General features: G+C 38.9%; 1 protein-coding gene across 1 annotated transcript in view; it reads right to left on the minus strand.

The window, feature by feature from the left end:
* Positions 1–1,202: 1,202 nt before the first annotated feature.
* gpc5a (glypican 5a) overlaps positions 1,203–21,101 on the minus strand; it is a 113,089-nt gene continuing 93,190 nt past the window's right edge. Inside the window, exon 9 of the mRNA XM_080026376.1 lies at positions 1,203–1,521. Within this exon, the coding sequence (XP_079882502.1) occupies positions 1,364–1,521 (158 nt within the window). The 3' untranslated portion in view covers positions 1,203–1,363. The remainder of the gene's footprint in view (positions 1,522–21,101) is intronic.

Genomic DNA, 21,101 nt, shown 5'->3' on the forward strand with positions numbered 1-21,101 from the left:
TGAAATGATGTCTTAAAGAGAATCCAATTAGCTTCTACATCATTTTACAATATGTTTTGTTCTTAGCTCTAAAAGCAGTCCCCCAGCATAATATGACCCAAATAACCAATACAATTTAGTTTATACCATTGAGAGCTTCTCTCCATCTGCCATTGACCAGACATGCATGGTAGGCTATATCTGAAGAAAAGTACATGAAGAAAATGTCCTTTTCTTTGCACTGACACCTGCCAGAGACAATCCAGCAGTACAGTCAGGTAGAGGTAGAAACAACTGGCTCCTTCCTCACCAGTGGCTCCAGGAGCTATCAGTGCCCATTCAGGCCTATGAAGGCAGAGGGGGATTGAATTTGAGAGATGATAATAGACTCTGGGGAAACTAATCTATTTCTAAAAGAAGAAAAGAGTATGAACTCTCTCTCTCTCTTGCTCTCCACTTCCAACTGCCCACTCCTTTCCCTTCAACATTTTCTCCGAGCAATAGCAATACAGGTCAATTTCTCAATTGAGTCATTCAAATGAGATGGACTTTGGACAGCATGGCAGCTATTACAGGTGAATGCCAGCATTACATTTGTTCCTATTAGCACGCTGCATAACAACAAACAGTACAAAGCTGAGAGTTTATTGTAGTTTTTCTACAATGTTCTAAAACAAAATCTGTAGTATTTGTGTGTAAAAAATCTCAGTAAAAAACACAGTGTTTCAGCAGAGAGGATGAAAAAATAGGCCGTTTTAATGACAGTTTACACAAATATTGCAGCTGTAAGAGCTGTGGAGACTGGGATTTCCAACATCCAACATTAAAAGTATAAGTTTTAGATAACATGACTCCTTCACAGCAGTTGGAAACCCCCTTTTGAAAGAAATACAACCTATTCCATGTGGAGTGCATCACAGTGTCATGTACAGGAGCAAATTAAAACGTATAGATATATCTACAGATCAAATATATTATGTGCAGAAAATACAATTAAATTAATACCAAACTTGTACAACATATGCTGTATTTAATTCTGACATTGAGTGTTATAAATAAGTAATTATTAATGTTAATGAATGGCAGCTAAATGATAAAAAATAATATATATATATATATATATATATATATATATATATATATATATATATATATATATATATATATATATATATATATATATATATATATATATATATATTGCAAAGCTGAACAATATACTGTTTAACATATAAGCCAGTGTGTTCTGTACTGTAGTTCCCAAACAATAGTGTTCACTCCTACCGTGTCCTGCACTGTGTGGAAGTGGGGTTCCACTTCATATTGTAGCTTGTTACGCTCAAAATCAAGTCTTTAAAGTTCCATGCTGCAAAACAGGCAGCTGTTACAAGGCCAGGAGCAAGTGTAAACAAGGCAATATCAAGACCCAGATGGCTCCCGTCAGTCCCAGGCTCCTGGAACTGTCCTTCACTTCTGAATCCTCTGCAGGTGGATAATAATGATGATGATGATGTTTGTGATCACCGGTCACATCTGGACTCACTGAGGAGAGAGCAGAAAGTAATGGGTCAGTCAGAACGATGCTCATGATACAACATCATGGAAGCAATGTTACTGTTTGACTTGTTAAGTGAAAAGGACAAGGATGAATTTTTTTCTTTTTAACAAATCCGAGTCCCAGTCACTCCATGCTTTCTGACTTCCCTTCCCTGTTTGTAGCCGTAAACCCATTTTATTCATATTGAAGAAAGAATTTTTTTTAACGCAGGTTAAGAAATGTCCTACGGCAACTGGCTATTGTAGTTCCTTTCAAACCTTACTTAAAGAGAAATTAATTGTGTTTATGCTTGGGGACTATTTTCAGAGGTGGATGTATACATATTTGGTATGTTAATGTATTAATGGCAGCCGGACAGCGTACAAGGGATTGTCTCTGAATAAACTACAGTGCCAATGTTCATTGTAATGCAGTATGTTGTCTTAATGTTTCAATAGATTTTTTTTAAACAAGGCGGAGGTCTGTGTTTGCATGCAAACAACTAACAGCTAAGCTTTTTCCTTTAACTATCACAGCCACAACTCGCATGGACTTGAACTCAAACACCCCTTAATTGTCGACACCTTTGAATCGTTTTTTGTTGCTTCAAAAGGTGTAATTTTCCGGCACCTGTAACTGCATCATACCAGATGTCAATATCAGTCGTGCTGTTCTTTTTTTAAGCCTCAACTGTTGAGGGTGGAATTTCAGTTTTCTTTTTCCTGAATGAAATAGAGCAGGTTCTCTTAAGCCCTGCTGGTGTTGCCTCAGTAAGACCTCAGACACCATCCTGGCTCGTCACCACAGGGAAGGAGTAAGGCTCAACCCCAATTGATGACCAGCTGCTCCAGGACTTTGCGAGTTCTCACTTATGCCCAAGGGTCATAAGTCTGTCGTGGACACGATTAGTCTAACCCTGACTCTTTCAGGGTTTATAAAGGCTCCTTTATCAAACGTTGTCTTACTGGCAGAAAATGGGACCAGGTGCAGAAGCCATTTGTACCCTGTAGACTTCAATTCCGTATTTTATGGTGCAGCAGTAATGCCTTTCCCCAAAATGGAAGCCACAACAATTACTTGTTGCTGTAATGGCTAAATGTGCCTGAGAGGATCATTAACGCTAATCTAATTGTATCTAATTTTATCTGATGTAATCTAATCTTATCTAATCGCATTGCTTGAAGTACAATTTTGAATAATGAGTGGCTACCTTTGATTCCAACTTGCAAATTTCCCCACAATTGAATGCTGAAATGAAAAAAATAAACTGCCTATTGATTCACGGCCAATGAATCCACAGGACAGCTATTTGAAGGTCTGAAGCTCACAGATAGTCCGTCTGAGTTTTGTACCCAAGAGTACTGAACATCAACACATCAATCAATTCCTCTTACTGGTGCTAGATAAAAACATTCTGCACCACTGAAGCCACATTTTTGTTTTAAATGTGAAGGGAAACACCAAGCAACGTAAAAGGTTTAACCTCAAGAGAAAGTCAAATCTCAGTTATAGATGCAGGGAAAAAATACCTGAACTACAAATGGTATGATACACACATCTTTCAAAATTAAACCTAATAAAAAATAATCAAATTAAATATGACACCCACAATAATATTGTTTAGGCAAATTGGAATAACTGATTATTGTGCATGAAAGTATTTACTATAACCTAAAATTCGAGTAGGCCTATATTTTGTATTTAAGTAAGCTACACTGTAAGTATACTGTAAGTATGGATACATTTAATAATACTTAAGGAAAAAAAGAGAAACAAGGTGTCTATTGTCTACTGTTTTTTAAGAGCGCTGAAGTAGGAGTTATTGATTGGTTCCAATCTGAGGGCCCTAATGGTAAAAGTTATTCCCATTAAGCCTGTGTCCTTTTGCTTCACCTTGAATCTTGTTCAGAAGTAAGCTTATGTGGCAAAATAAGCACACTTTAAAACAGGACACCACACATTCATTCCAAGACTTCCTCCCAAGAGAAAAGCCATTATCAGTCGTTGCAGCAAATGCCCCGAAAATGACATCTGTAAATATAAAAGTGACAAAGCCATCCAGCAAATTTCATAGGGAGGAGGGGTAGGGGTGGAAGGGATAACATGAGGTCTGACTTCAATACGTGGTTTGTTTCTAACCAAGGTTAGTCGGTTAGTTTTAACCATGACCAAGATCATTACACTTAACCACATGGTTATTATTGTTAACAATGAGGACCAAGTCCCTTAACAGAGTAATCTTAACTCAGTGCAGTTTAATGGTTTTGAAAAGGCACATCATCCTGCAGGCTTTTTACAAAATTACTTATTTTGACAATTAATGCTGTACATTCATTGGCCTATTTATTGGGTACACTTGTAACAATTAAACAATTGTATGTCCCTGTGTCTACATAGGCTGTGCCTTCAATATCTTCTTTAAAAATCTTGAAAATAAATCTCAAACTAACGTAAAGGTAATGGAGGTCACTTCATTTGGTACACTCTCAGGGTGTATTCACACTGGGAAAGTCCGCTAGTTCACTTGCTTTGGTCCAGACCAAATAGAGTTTAGATTTTTTTTGTTTGGTGTGGTCCACTTTCACATTGCCCCTTTTGCTAGTGAACCAGCATTACGAAGCAAAACCACACGTGAGCTGAGGTCATTCATTCATTGGACAGACATTCTGGGGTGGAGAGAAGCAGGAAGCACGGAGTTAAAACTGCGAAATATACCATTGATATAATATGGGGTTAAAAATAATAAAAAGGCCTGCATCTAACCTATAAATAAAGAGGAAAAACATCAAATTATTGTTGTTTCATATGGTTATAATATGTAGCCCTATGTCAATGCCACGTTATGTGGCTTGTAGCCTACGATATGAAACATCATTTTTACTGTATTTTTGGTGCTGGACGCGCGGCTCGCGAGAAGAATAGGCTCAAGCTGACACTCAGCTGATTTAGCTGTGTATCAGCTGGGTCGACGCAGTTCAGCTCCAAACTGACACGGGGATAGTATTGACGGTCCCGTACATGGGAAGCAAAATAAACACACACTTCTTGCGCAGCGTGAACCTGTTGGCACTGTGCGGGAGACACTCCCCTCTCCTTCATCTGATCGCTGAACACATTCAGCATATTTACGCGTCCTCTCGATCAAATGTAATATATTGTTCTGGGCTCCCCAAACCACAACTTATCGTCCTAACAATGGCGACAACAACACTTTCCCATAATGTGAAGCTGACTGCAATTTATTAAAAAAGAAAAGAAAGAAAAGGCACAGTGCGTCCTGCATTTGGGTTGGATCGAGTTCGGACAAATTCACACCACAAACGAACTGCAGCAGAGTGCGTTTGGAAACGGACCGAGACTACCTCTTCAGCTGGGTCTCGGAGCGTTTGTTTGGTCCGCCCCCGAGTGCGATTGCTGTATTCACACCTGCCTGAAAGATGCGCACCGAAGGCAGAAGTGCATCTGAGTTCGTTTCAACCGAACTAAACACGGCATGTGTGAATACACCCTCAGACTTGATTACAAACACAGACATCAACATGTTATCTAATATCCACACACAGTATTGACTCTGACTGAAATGCAGCTATTAATAACCATAATCAAGGATGAATGTTCTAGCTAAAGAAGGTTTTCTTTTTATCAATGATAATGAAGGTCCAGGTGAAAAAGCATATACCTCTCAAAGCACCACTACATCTTCAAACATAGCATTCTAGTGCTACAAGAGTGTCAGGCAACTGCAAGCTTAGTCTCCAAAAGACAACGGCTGTAAATAGCTTTGGTCAGAAATATTTGCCGATCGTCAAATTACAAATAGTTTTGGAAAATGTACTTAGAAAATGCTGCACTAATTATTTGAGCACAGATGTTAAGACGTTTGAAAATGTGCTCAGTCTGACACATACGTCAGAAAGAGAGACTTACAATTGATGTAAGATCAATAGAAGATGATTCCTGAGGACCTGGACTAAGAATGATCAATATCACACAAAGTGCACCGGGGCAAAAAAAACACCCTGCAACACAACAGCAGTGATGAAAAGTGTGAGATCATACGAAGGTCAGATTTCAGAGCTTGATGTTCAACTCTTCAGCTGGTTTGTTTGAGCAACATAGTTATTCTAAACAGCTCAAATGTACAGCTGCTAATGTAGGCATGGAGGTTCATGCCTAGATTAGCAGTTGTTTTTACTATGGAGAGTTATCTTAACCTTATCTTATCCTAACCCTCCATTCTGATTATTTTAGCCTGGTTCTAAAAAAGAATTCAATGAGTAAAGTAGTGCTAGCCTGGAAATCCAGACCCACAGATGTATCGGTCTGGCGATGAGCAATAGACATTCCCAACTCAAGGGGTGGCACCAACGCATGCATTTCAAAAAACCACTCCGCGCAATTCTATAGCACTGAGCAAGGTGACGTAATCCCCATTTGTTTAGCGACCAGCGGGGCTAACTGGTGAATTAATATTTTGCCATATCCTGTCGGCAAAACGGTTAATACATTTTTCTTACTAATGAAAGATTTGAGTGCTGTCTCCTTTAACTTTTTACATGTTCTGTTCACAATTCCGAAATGTTAAGTTACAAGGCCACAGCCATTTCAAACAATGTATCCGCAGCCATCTTTGTTGTCTACTATCACAACTTCAGCGGTGCTTGCGCAGAGCAGTGTCATCATCCGGTCAGGTCCGCCCATATTAGATAGTAGAATTTGATTGGTGGATCCGAATTTTCCGACATAGTACCTAAAAGAGCTCCAATGGTCCGTCCCCATAATAAATGTTCCACATGGTCAGAGGTCTGGAACAATGCCAGTAAAACAGGAACATCTACTATAAAAAGTTGTTGAAACTGTAAGAAAATTATACAGTATACTGTAGCTATATACATATTGTATATTCAACAGTACTTTGAACTGGAAACAAGAGGGGATATTGCCAGATGGTGGTAATAAGCGAAGTGTTTCACAAGCAGCTGTTGTAAGAGTTTTTTGCAATGTTCATTTAGCCTTCTCTCATTGATATAAATGTTCTGGAAAAAAATATTGGAAACACCTCACAGTGTAACACAATCCAATTCAGCAACACCAAACATGTACAGCGCCTAAAAATTAAAACACTTTTCCAAAACATATTGAACAAAAACTGAACATTACAATATGTATAAAGGTCATATATACAGTAGGTCAGTTATAATCATGTGCACAGGAAAATATGATCTTTGCCTAATGAGTGGCACATAATCTGATCCACATTAATGTGCATTTCATTCTAGATCTGGGGTTAAGGTTTGAATGGAGAAACCCCCTGACACAAACTCCCCAGTCGGTAAGGCCTCCTTAAACCGGGGCCTGTTTCTAGAAGCAGCCTCTATCATATCAGTGTCAACCCAGATGCTTCTGTCACCTACGCTGCCCATCAAATCAGACAGCGCATAGATGGGTGTATGCAGTCGGCATGTCTCCGATAAAGATGTTAACATCGTGCTAAAGCGACTTGTGTGGTACATTTTCAAATTTCCCCTGAACAAGTTCTACATCACCAGCCATATTGATGGCAAACCAATACCTTTGTTCTGCACCGTTGCTTCAAAAGGCCACAACAGCATGACGACTCAAGTGCTCCAGAAACATTGTGGTTTATGACACTGTAGGTGATGATTGATCCCCATGACACTTCAAACCAACTCAGGTGCATAGACACACACGCTCTCACTTGCGCACTCACTGCACCTGCATGCTTGGGTGCAGCTATGCTTCTTAAAATGAATTTCAACAAACAGTATACAGCCCAATCTATGTACAGCGTGACAAGCAGAAACAGTGTCAATAAAAAGAAACTTGAATATTTCTCAGCCAGCTTTTTTTTCCTATGAAGGAATGAACCTCATATAATCAAAATGAAATGATTCAATAAGTTAATAAATATGCAATCCAGTGCACCAAAAATCTTTTTGTTTTTGTTTTTTGTATATCTTGGTCTGTGTCCTTGTGTGATGGTGCAGATGTCTGTTTGTGTGTTTTGTGGGGGGGGGGGCATTAATAAAACAATAAAATAAACATATTGTAGGGAAAAAAGTGCACCAAAAATAATAATATATACTATAATATGATAAAAGCAACATATATATTTTTTATTTATTTGGTTATTAGGTTCCCTTTTCGGTATTTGTCTTTCACTTGATATTCTCCTTTCTGAATCATTATGCAAATGATAGGGGCTGTCATTCATTCTTCGTGCATATTGTTTGAGTGACAGCAGAGAGTGGAGATCGATTAGACGTCTCTTGCTCCAACACCAGTGGCCAGACTAGGAGAGCTGAGGAGCTAAGATAATCTAGCTGAACATAATACTGTCAATCAGGACTATTCACTTTATCGGGTGGAAGCTCTGACTGACAGAGTGATTCAATTAGTCGCGTACATGGATACAGAGGCAGATCCTTTTGTTTTCAATGATCTGAGGCCTCCACATAGGCTGCCAGCGGAAGCCCGGTGTGGGTCTTTTCTGCTCAGCCTCCAGACCGCAATCTGTAAGCACCGGGCTGTGGCCTAACGTTTAATTACTACCTTACCAAGTCTTGTTCAGCAGCTGGGAGAACACAGCAGACAGAGACACAACCTCTGTGTCAGATGTATCCCTTTCCCAAAACAATTATGAAGTTGAATCCCTGTAATAATTTGTACGGGTAAATAAGGCCCTGGTGAGCTTAAATGAGCCCCCCTGCTAGAGCAATACTGAGGTGTGCTAAGAGAATACAATGCTGTGAGTGCATGCAGACTCCCCAGAGCCTGTCCCCCTATGCGCAAGTGAACCCCTGCTCTCCTGTTTGCGAAACTTTCACATACGCACTTGCGAGGAGGACTTTTATTTGACAGTAAGTGGGCAGAGCTAGTTACAGCGGTTACTGAAAAGCAATCATTGACTGGCCAGTTTGGTAAACACAAATATACAGTGTTTTCTGAAAACGTATCATAAGACTGCCTTGGTAAGGAGGAAAAAACAAACATATCTATTGCTGCCTTTTGTGTTTGATGGCATGTGAAGTTGTCTAGCATTAGCAGGCCAAACTACAATTGTATATAATACAGATAAAACAAATAAAGACCATCAAGGGTGAACAGGAGCCGGACGCGCAGTGGAGTGATCTTGTTCACCTTGAAGGTGAAATAATTTACCACGGAATGGAATGCCATGCTTGACCAATCAGAACACAGCAATTATCAGTGATGTATAATCATAAGGAAGAAATCAGTTGAGCAAAGTAAAATTAAAACGATAAACATCTTCTGACATGCCTTTTGTCTGATTGAATTTACTTTCTGTACTTAAAGCCGAAGTATTTCAAATGTCTGGACTGTATCCCAATAAAACCAGCATGCATCCTGTTTGTGCAATTATAGAGAAAAACAGGATCAATGGAATCTAATTTAAGCATTATTCGAAAACAAAGAGTGCGGCGCATGTCTGCGTGGAGCCAGCAGAATGATGAACTGCCTGGGTTATTTCCTGTATAGCTCTATGGCACATGCCACAGTGAGAGTGTTCATGTCCTGGATCCCATCACTCCAGCCTCTATTACATCCTCAGAGCAGTCAATACTGGGCTCTGACCGCCAGTCACTCACTCTCAGGTTGCACACAGAATACAAATCAGCTTGGAAAAATCAGAGCACTGCCCCAGCTCTGTGTACACACCTTTTCTTTAGCAGACACGCTGCTATTTGGACAAACCTGGCCCTGGGAATCTGCTGTGTCACAGAGAAAAACCTCTTACATAAAGAGGAAGACAAGGCACAAAATCACTGCATGCAAAAAGTTATAAAAAAAGATTCACATTTTAAGTGATATGAAATTTAAAAAAAACATGGCTATTTATTAGCTTCTGATTTATTTAGGCATAGCAAAAATAAATCAGTTAAGTCCATGAAGGTTGTCGAGCTGCAACAACTATCATTATCATTGTGGCATTAGTTCAAGCAAAACTGCCAAACATCTCACAATTGTATTAATTGTCAGATTTTCGCTGTCACGAGAGAAGGTGAATGTCTTGGATTTTGGACTGATGGTTTAATAGAACAGGTCATTTTAATAACCCTTTTGTTAACACTTTATTTCGATAGTCAACTGTTGACACTCTACAAGCTACTGATAGCTTGTAGAGTGTCAACAGTTGACTATTACTTACTATTTTCTGACATTGCGTTAACTTAATGGTCAACTTAATTTATAGTCACATAGTTACAACCTAGAATATTGCGATGCACTCTTGACACAGCACAGTCCTTTTGTAATATAATCTTTATTATTGTATTAATCTAATGAGACCAAAGTAATTCGGCAAAACTGGAGGACCATTTATTTTCTTGAGTTCATGGCAAGTGATAAAATACAGGCGGCTCAAAACAACCCAGTTAATATTGTATCAGGTGGAGTCAGAGTGTGAACAAAAGGAGGGGATGTGTTCAATTTTTCATGCGCAGTTCCTTTTTCCACCAAGGAAAACAGAACATACGGGCATGATCAAATTGACATGCACTGCTTAAGGTCTCTCCAAAACCGCCCTTCTGTGTCTCCTTCTTTTTATTAACGAGAGCTAACACTTCCCGAAGTCAACTTCATGAACAGCAAACTAAACACATTTTTTGCAGCACACATAACCAGGATAAGGATCATCCCGCTTTCGTATCTTCGTGTTCTGAAATACATTCAACTATGATTGGTGCCATTAAAGGCAATGGGAAACAATTTTCTCAGTCACCTTCTTCTTCTGAGCGATTGAATTCCACATGTAGTCGCAATTTTCTCTCAAAGTTACGGCAATTTTTGTCATTTCACACAGACAGGTTTTATCTTGTGTTTTGTCCAAGCTTGTTTCACTGGTTTGAGTTGAGCGGGCCCTGGTTGGAAAAAGAGGATGTCGTAGACGTATTCCAGTGCACCAATTCCAATTTTGCAACATGTGAAATGAAACTTGATGGTGTTTGTGTGGTTACTTATGTTGCCAGACAACCGTCAATCAAATCTGGTCAAACCACTTATGCAGTGTTTGTGAAGCAGATTAACGATTGGATTAGAGATTATTTTTTGTTAAACTGTTTATGAGTACAATAATTATTTTAAAGAAGTATTTAATCCTTATTTTCTACTGAGTAAGTCACAGATATTTCATGTTGTAGAGAAACAGTTAAAGGTTAAGATGTTATAAGGGATGATCGTTCTTCGGTTGCTCAAAGAAAAAGCAGGATTAGTCCCAGCTATAAAAACCATTTCCTGTCAATTAAAGGAGATAGAGTATGGTTTCACTATGATTATGATGTAGAGAAAGCTTTTTTTATTGGAAAGTGTATCATTTCCCTACAAAGCTCTATTTGTAGGGATGCTGACTGTGAATGTTAATCCAAGGGAGATATTGCACTCTGTTACAACCTCCCAGCATTATGTGTAAGTGTTAGATGCTGAGCTCAGCATGACATTAACCGCATCAGCAACCAGTTGGAAGGCCCTGACATAGGCTGTGTACATAATAAAGCATGCACACACAGTCAGAACAGAGTTGATTAAGAGAAGGAGGAGTTGCTATGCCAAACAGCTCAAACATCCAGTGGACAAGTTATAATGAAACACCTCAATCGAGAATTATTTCCCAGTTTGAGTAATCACCTCGTGTAAACTTCCAAAATAATTAGATTTTCTCCTTGAATAACACCTCAAAGGTTGTTCTGGTTAAACGAGTGCAGCAACAATCTGATAATTAGCCTGACTGTATCATAACAAGATATTCACTCTATTCAGAAAACACTATTTGCATAATGACTTTTTATGAATTGCCACTGTTTCGTCTCTCATTAACCTTTCATTAACCTCTAGCTAAACATTTGAAGCTCTGAGCATTATTCCCAGGGATCACACACCAAAAAGCTTGGCCCAAATTCATCAGTCCGGCTGTGGAAATGCTTATGGGTGATTAGGCCACCAATGGCTGCGCACCTCACAGAAGCTGAAGATTTCCTTAAAACTGCTCAGGAACAAGGAGGTAACAAAACAGCTAGAGCTTTGAGTCGGCATGTCCTTTTCCTACACAGGTAATTGGAGGGATTCATTTATGTAAGTGAATAAGGGAGGGAAACACTACTGGTGGTTTTGTGTAAAGTGTTCTGATAACAAGCGGCAACATTTGAGACATGAAAAACAAGAACTATCCAGAGTGAGGGCAATGGTAAATCAAAAACGATCCACACGTTCAGCTTTGACCTTCCTCAGCAGCGTTTATTTGGAGAATAGTGAAAGGCTTTTTAAAGCTTTAAGAAAAGCTGAGGGGATGTAAAAAAAGAACACAAGAAAAAGACCTGCTGGAGTATTAATACCATTTAAAAAAGACATAATGTATATATTTAAAAATATGTAATGATGCAGCAACCTTTTTGAGTTTTCAATTGGAAAACAAGAAGACTAATTTCTAGTGCCCATTTCACATAATTTTTTTTTTAAACACAAATTCTGATGCATCAGATCAAATACTGTACATAATGTTTCATTGCTTTCAAAGATGACTACCGACAATATGAGATAATTACCATTACAAAAACAATTAATGTGATCATTTGACGATCTGTCACCGCTTTAGTTAAAGCTGGGGTATGTGATTTCTGATTGGTCAAAGTTAACATAGCTGTACACTTTGACCAATCAGAGCGAGGCTCCGATTCTCTGTTCTTATTGGCTGTTGGGACTGTCCATTCACTTTGGCACGACTTTGTTGTTGTAGAGCGTGTCAGGGAGGGACCATAGGGGAGGGACCAAAGAAAACAAGTGGAGCGGTTGAGGTATTTGAATTCGATTCTCTATCCCAACAGACATTTTCTCCCCAAATCCTCCACCCAAGCTTTAATAGATGTAAAGACTACTTGGTTTAGGTAAAATATATCATGTTTAAAAGGAAAATACTCTGTAAAAGTTATAAAAGATTGCAGTGGTGGTGGTTACATTAAACAGCAATGACTGGTTGTTGGAAACAGTAAGTTAACATCATGGATACATACTGTTGTATAGATATGTCAGTAACAGGCCCATTACTGTCCCCTGAGAGCCACACACAATCATTGTTAATTGACAGTTGATGAGTATTTGTTCTTCAAGCCGCCATGAGAGGCAATTAAAGGTGCTTTAAGCGAAATGGTTCTTTGAGCTAACTTCCTGTCAGTGACTGTAGTTAGCAGTCCCCTCCCTTGCCCCTACGTCACCACATTAATGCACTGCTGTCTTCAAGCAGCGAGTTATCTAGCATCATCTCAGATAAGTTAGTGTGATAAAACATGATAAAAACCATCAAAACAGACATTGAGAATGATTTTTACCTGCTCCGCCATTGTAGGCGCATAAACATTCACCCATCTGTCGCTCTGCGCGTGCACCGTCAGTGAGATGTGCCGGTTTGTGGCGTTCTCTCTTCTGATTGGATATCAGTTGTGGGATCCCAGGAAAGTTTATTTGACAATTACATGCAGAGTGGGTGACAGAGATCGGAGTTATGAAACGCGCACACTATATAAGTGATTACTGTATGAATATACAGTAGATCGATTTAACACACCCTAAAGCTAAATCGCTTTAGCTTTAGGGTCTCAACACACTTTGACAATCAAAGTGTCTCAACAGTATATTTCAGCTCACAGGAGAAAAGATGATGAGGGCTAATTGGTTGGTCGGTTTGGCAAATGCACATTGTGGTTAACTTAAAGGTGAAGTAAGCGATTTATTTATGTTGATATAAGTGTTAAAGGGATAGTTTGGAATTTTGGACATAGGGCCTGATTCCCAAGTTAGCCTGAGTGTTATTTATCATTGGAGACAGTTTTCAACACATTTCATTCAGTCCTTCTAGTTGCAGAGTTGGCTCGTGCTAGGCTAGCGCACGGGATTGGGGTCAAGCAGAGCTGCTACTAAAACAGTCTTACCAACTCCACAGTACACCCGATGCAAATCAATTATAACGCTAGACTACAGATGTAAATGTCTGTGTTGATAGAATAATGTTAGAAATAAAAACAACCTTGCATATTGCATTTTGAGAGACTTGGTGTGTCTCAGCAGCAGTGTTTATATGCGGCAGCGGCGGACTGATACCTAGGTTACCGGATCTATAATAGGTATTTCACCTGCCGCTGTCATTGCTACAGACGCAGAGTAACCTACAGTGCACAAAGGAGTTTTATTAGCCTATTCAATAAACAAGATATGGCCACGTTTGGAGGACTTAGCGATGCGTCTGCTTTTGAAGATGATTATGAGGAATTTGTTGTATCCACCGAACCTGTACGAGCCGGAATACACTGATGAAGAACTGAGAGAGATGGATGCTCAAAGGGCAGAAAGAGAAAGAGCATCTTTAGAGACGGACAGCCCCCGCTGGAGCTGCAGTAGAGGACCGGGACAGAACAACGGGAGTTTGCAATTAGCCCAGCCAGGTACCTGTAGCTATACCATTAGCTAACGTTGTCACTCTCCAAAATGCGTGTCATCATCAATCTATCAGTAGGCTAACATTATGAAAGGGGCAATCTTTATTAGCTAGAGTAGCCTACCAAAAGTTATTACCTGTTCATCAGTGCCTGTTGGTGCATCTGAAAAGACGGATATGGCACCGCATTCGTTTTCAGGGATTTCTTATTGTTATTTTCTCGAAGTCGTCCGGTCTGAAGTGATCGCTACAAATACACCATTCGCGAACAGTTTCCGCCGGTGTATTGATGTCCAAGCCAGCAGCAACAAGCCACAGTTGCGTCCTTTCTGGATCTTGCACTGGAAATGTGTGGAAACTTTGTGGTGTCCATCTGTAGGGTTTATTTGTACAATTCCTGAATGCACACTGACACACCATGTTGCCTAGTCGTTCGTTTCAGTTTCTGTCCCACGCTGCTCTGTTTACTTTCTGCTGTAGTGATTCGGTTACATAGCAAAGTAAAATTCCACTTCTGCTGAGAAAGTAGTCCCTCAAAATGCGATAATTCATGCAATGCGAGGTTGTTTTTATTTCTAAAATTATTCTATCAACACAGACATTTACATCTGTAGTCTAGCGTTATAATTGATTAGCCTCGGGTGTACTGTGGAGTGGGTAAGACTGTTTTAGTAGCAGCTCTGCTTGACCCCAATCCCGTGCGCTAGCCTAGCACGAGCCAACTCTGCAACTAGAAGGACTGAATGAAATGTGTTGAAAACTGTCTCCAATGATAAATAACACTCAGGCTAACTTGGGAATCAGGCCCTATGTCCAAAATTCCAAACTATCCCTTTAAATCGCTCTTTATTCATACAGTGATCACTTATATAGTGTGCACATTTCATAAATCCGATCACTCAGTCACCCGCTCTGCATGTAATTGGCTAATAAACTTTTTGGGGATCCCGAAACTGATATCCAATCAGAAGAGAGAACGCTACAAACTGGCACCCGTCTCACTGCTGATGCACGCGCAGAGCGACATATCGGTGAATGTTTATGCGCCTACAATGGCGGAGCAGGTAAAAATCCTTCCCAATGTCTGTTTTGATGGTTTTTATCATGTTTTATCACACTTACTTATCTGAGATGATGCTAGATAACTCGCTGCTTGAAGACCGCAGTGCATTAATGTGGTGACGTGGGGTCGAGGGAGGGGACTGCTAACTACAGTTACTGACAGGAAGTTAGCTAAACTGACCATTCCGCTTACTGAACCTTTAACCAAATCTAGTAAGGCCAATTCTAGGACGAAGCGAGGCAGTCTCAAACAGGGCTACGCTGACCTATATGATTATGCAGCACCATCACTTCCACTTTACCTCCCAACTGAACATTGCCACTGGAGGTTCTTGTCACACAAATGTTAACCTGATTTGTTTCAGGGTTTGAACAAATAACAAATGCTGTCGTTTTCAATCTGTGTGAACAGTCTCGAGGGGGGAAGTCGCATGTAAGACTCAACTGCTGATGAGAGACACTGCAACAGCAACAAAAAGCACAGCCAAAGTGTTTGATTATTGCAAAAAATAAATATATTAATAATCAAAGACGGAGTGAAGAGTTGGTCCCATGTGTTTTTCTTTTTGAGAAGTGAATTTCATGCTTGATAGAACAGATGTGTGCCTCTTTTAAGCTACCATTATGGCAATTATATGCAAATTCTACAGCTTTGAATACAAATATGTAGTTACTTGAATAGCATTGTCTCGTCCTAGCACATATGAATGGTTCTTCCTGATAAGCCTGCAGGTACTTCATAAACAAGTGCACATACGACAGGGTCATGTTTTGTCTAGTCACTTCAAAGCGACAGAAGCTTTGTTTGTTGATCAAGGGCTCTGATGTGAATCGAATTTTATTAAACAGTTTCTGAAAAGCTGTACCGACCTTGAAGTCTTCATGCTATGAAATAAAATGTATAATTAATACTCACAATGCATAATATGGGCATTTTATGGCTTACTGTATATTTCACACTATGAAACAAGCATTAGATTTTGAATTACTGTGTTGTACAGTTCGATATGATATACATGTTTTACTCTTCTATGTACTGTATGTGCTTCCCCATATCTAAACGCATTTTTCTAAATTTGTTCTGATAACACATATTATTTTTCTCACATTATATTATCATGACTGTGCCATGTACTATAAAGTTGCCATATACATTTAGTTACATGTGAACTAGTTAAACCAAGATAAAACCTATGCAGTCTTATACAACAGTGCTGCAACAAATCCTACCTTCATGAATGCTTTAATGTCCATCTGAAATAAATGAGACAATAATTTAGAATATTTGATTTAAAAAAATATAAATCATTCCGTTTAGTACCTCATACACTGGCAACTTATTTACTTGCATACGTGTGTGTGTGTGTGTGTGTGTGTGTGTGTGTGTGTGTGTGTGTGTGTGTGTGTGTGTGTGTGTGTGTGTGTGTGTGTGTGTGCGCCCTAGAGGACTCCAGTCTAATGGTTCAACCTATTCCTCCAGTTCAGTCAGGCTTTCCCTGTGGTTGATTAACTTTGTGATCCATTAAGTGTCTTCATCCCCTCAGCAGGGAGAAAGTGCCCTCCAGCCTACCCTCCGAGGATTAAGGGAATCCCTTAGACATCATCAAAGGGACACCAAGGTGAACAGAGCAGCTGACTTTCTATGAAGTGTCAGCGAAGAGAGCAGCAACTCAATATACTCAAATCCAAGGCTGGTCAGATACATACATACATATACATATGATTGACACATTTATAAAGAACATGTCAATTTGCTGCAAGTAACAGTTGTTTGGATGCCTCCTAGTCCATGTTAAAAAAACACGACAAAAGTACCACGACTTTTACGTGTCTGTGCCCATTAACGGCATAATCAGGTACTAAACTTCCCTGTCTTTTCTTGACATTTTCATTAAAATGATGATTATGATTTGTGGCCGTTAATCTTTTTGTCAAAGTTTTCAAAGCTTCAACATTCACACTTTGGGACTAACTCAAGTGCATTGCACTTATGAGCTGTTTTCAGACAATCAAATCCATACAAAAAGTAAGCCCACAAAGGTAGTCTGAAAAGAGAAAATTAATGTTTTTTACTTTAAAAAGGTAGCTATGCGGAGGTCTGATTAATGTGAGTGTAATATCACAGTAGAGGCATAAATTGTTTTAATTGTGTGATTATGAAGATACTCCAATAACGTGCAATTAAGTTAGTTTGATAAAATTCATAATGCAGGCAGTTATATTTCTGTGAAGAGAGATGTGGGGGTTTGACAGGTGTCACTTTGCTGACTATGTAACAGATGTACAATGATGTTGGCAATCATGTACAGCACCCCTCCTCAGCATTGTAAAACATAGAAAACCTTGAGGCAAAACACAGTCAAAGTTCATGACAGGAGACTACTGTTTCGTCACTAAGAATCCATGCAAAATTCCTTTACAATACCTCTTCTAATAGGTCCATGTATAATGCACTTGGAGCATACAGTATAAACTAAAAATGCTAAGTTGTATAACAGAATAAGGCTCTACTAAGAATCTGCTATTATTTCTCATATTGAGTAGAACCCTGTATTCTGGTGTCAATCCAACTCTAAGATTTATCTTGTGCGCTCCCTGCAGAAATCAAGTCGAAATTAATTTCAATAAGACCACGATGCTCGAGCCAGGCAGTGCTAGGAATTATATGAAGCTGAAAGGCCACAACTTTCATTTGAACTTTTCCCCAACACGCAGACAAGGTGTGACTATGGCATGAAATGAGGTACGTAAACAGGGCCAATTGATATTTAATTATTGCTAGGCCTGACTGGAGGGCGCGGGCTCATCTGCTGCTTGTCTCATCCAATATGCATGATTTACAAGCGGGCTCCTTGCCACAGCAAACTTTCCACGCAATGAGGAGCATCAAAGTGAAGTGGTGAATACAGTCAGCACACAGAGGAAGCAAGTGTTCTGCAGCAATACTCTGTAAACGCAGTAAATCTTAATCAATGCTATATGGGCTATAGCAGGGGTGTCCAAACTACGGCACGCGGGACAGTTGCGGCCCGCGGCCGGCTTTTTATTGGCCCGCGGACGATTTTTTTTTTTTTTTTTTTTTTTTTTTTAGTTAACCCACTAATGCAGGGGTGTCAAAACTGATTGATTGGCCCACGGCACATTTTAAAAATATAATGTAATGTGGACCTTTTAGTTTTTTAAATAATTTAAATGCATTCATTATATTACGGAGAAATATGTCCCATAAAAGAAAAAGAGCACCATCACAGAGGACCCTGCATAATGTTTTATTTAAAATGTATATTATTATGGAAAATCCATGTGTCCTTCAATAGCTTCTAATTCATCTGACACAGTATCTCCAAATTATTTTTTCACACAAAATTCTTCAGATTAAGCCTCTTAATTTTACTCTCAAAGTGCACCAGATTCATGCATTTCACTTTAAAAAGTTAAATAAAATCTCCCAAGGGGGCATACCCCCGGACCTGTTGTTTGAACTGTATTTTTCTCAATCTTTCTAGCAGGATGAATTTTCAATTTTTTTTTTAATATTTATATGTAAAGCAAAATATAAACACCATTGCTGTTTTGGGAAGCAATGATTTGAAGAAGAAACCGTTTAATTTTGAAGCCTTTTGTTTATTAATGACTGCTCCCTAAACATGAAACTGGTGCTTCCTGATTTGAAATGAGAATGTGATAGATTCCCTGTTTGCAGCATGGTATGTTTAAGAGTGTGATATTCATAGTAACTCAAATGCTTTTATCATTATGGACCGAGCACACTGTAAGAGGACACCAACCATCTTATTATTTTTCCGGAACATTTGGAAATTGTTACTTGACTGTCCTGGAGATGTTATATTTACATACTAATATAATATACAGTATATAACACAATGCAAACACTCAAAATACACAACAGAAATTGTATATAACTCCCAAAATGAATATCAAACAGGATTGTTTATTATGATTTAAACCGACTAAAAGCTTGAGTGTTTTCTGAATGAGGAAATGGATGTTTTTATTGTCCTTTTTCTGTGATATCATTGTCTTATTTCATATTGAAGGGAGGTAGGGTATGGGAGTTACATAAATGTATTCTATCAAAAGCGTGGGGGTTAACTAATTATATAGAACCACACTTGAACTTTTGCTAGTTGGTAGCTAGCAGCGCAGTATCTTAAAAAGAGGTGTGTGTTTGGCAAAAACTTTATCTACAAAGAATTCGGATAAGGTCTCAGATATGAATGTATTCACATCCTCCTCCTGATATCACAACACAGGGGAGGGAGTTGTGTGTGGAAGCCAGAATTCCTGCAGCTCCTGCTCCACATCTGTATGGTCCTGTATTCAATTAACCGCGCCCACTTTAGAATTATACAATCATATCAGTGGTACATCTCACATTTTCCTTTTGACACTGACATAATGTCACATTAAAGCTAAAGCCGCTAACACCTGTTAAGGTTAAAGAGAGATCCTAGTCATCAAGGTTAAATATTTAAAAGTTTGGTGTTACCTTGAAGTATGACAAAGAATGAGTCGACTTTTTCTTTATTTACAGTTTTTCTCAGTTGCTTTGGTGCTTTTCTCAGATCAGAATGAAAATTCTCATAACTATTAGTTCAACCTCCGCAACATTTAGTCATTTGAGCACATCATAGTAGCAATTTCTCCTTCCTCTGAACAAATTGCAAATGCACTTGGGCATGTATCAGTTGCTTTCATACAATTCTCTGCTGTTTTATAACATTGTCATTTGCTTATGTCATGTCAGTCAAAATTAACTATACTTATGGATGCTGAATAGTCGTTCCCAATAAAACTAATAGTCTTCATTTCTTTGCTTGAGTCATTACATACAAAATTGTTGAACTAGTTATCAAATTCTGTCAAGCAAATTTTATACATTTCTTTATAATTTTTCCTGGAAATTGACCAATTGCTCTCATGTGGACTTCAGCTTTCACTCACGAGGAGGTGTGTGAAGTTTTAGTTGTAACCAATGACTTTCCTCGCTGCATTGCAAGGGATAATATCCATTGTGATGTAGATGAAAATATGTGGCCAGACAGACAGGAACGTCTGGATGTGCCAGAATGATTTACCTATATATGTTCAGTTACAATATGTCCTGTTATATTGTTCACATTTGTGCACAGCTCTACCAAAAGTGTGTTTTTTATGTTTGTTCTAAATAAGTGACTGAAGTGTATTTTTCTTTTCACAATGCTGTAGAATTGCAAAGAGCATATACAGTAAAAATGTGAAACATACGTATTCAGTGTCTTGTACTCACTTACTCCCCTAACTACAGCAATGTGTAACTTTACTGTAGTTTTCAAATGGCTGTACAAGTAGTGTATAGTGCTGTCTTGAGCATTTTCAGGTAGTGTCACTGAGTTCTGACCTTTTTTTTGCATTGGAAAACACTGAGAGAATAAACTGTCGTAATGAAAACATGACAAAGCCATTTGACTATCTTGTTCACAAACGATGGTGTCAAGACTTCTCATTTTGATGACACTGGCAGTTTCATTGACATGAATACTTGCTTTTGAGGAATAGACTATCAATTTTGAGCAAGTGACGTACTTTTGCAGGTTATCCACTAGGTTTTGCAGTTTGCACTAATTGTTTTGAGAAATGCACTAACTGCTGTGCAAATGTTAATAGTGATGTGAGAAAAGCACCAAAGCGACTGAGAAAAACTGTAACCAAAACGGCTACCAAACAGAATATTAAATAGCAGACCCATTCAAATCCGACCCGTGGTCGGTTCTCTGCATGACATTCAACTCTCTACCCAATTTCATTTCTCTCTGCACTATAAATAAAGCATTAAGAATGCCAAAAAAATTATCTTAAAAAAAAATAGATAGATAGATAGATAGATAGATAGACAGACAGACAGACAGACAGACAGACAGACAGACAGACAGACAGACAGACAGACAGACAGACAGACAGACAGACAGACAGACAGACAGACAGACAGACAGACAGACAGACAGACAGACAGACAGACAGACAGACAGACAGACAGACAGACAGACAGACAGACAGACA

The sequence above is a fragment of the Ammodytes marinus genome, assembly GCF_949987685.1.
Source record: "Ammodytes marinus genome assembly, chromosome: 1".
Classification (NCBI taxonomy): domain Eukaryota; kingdom Metazoa; phylum Chordata; class Actinopteri; order Uranoscopiformes; family Ammodytidae; genus Ammodytes; species Ammodytes marinus.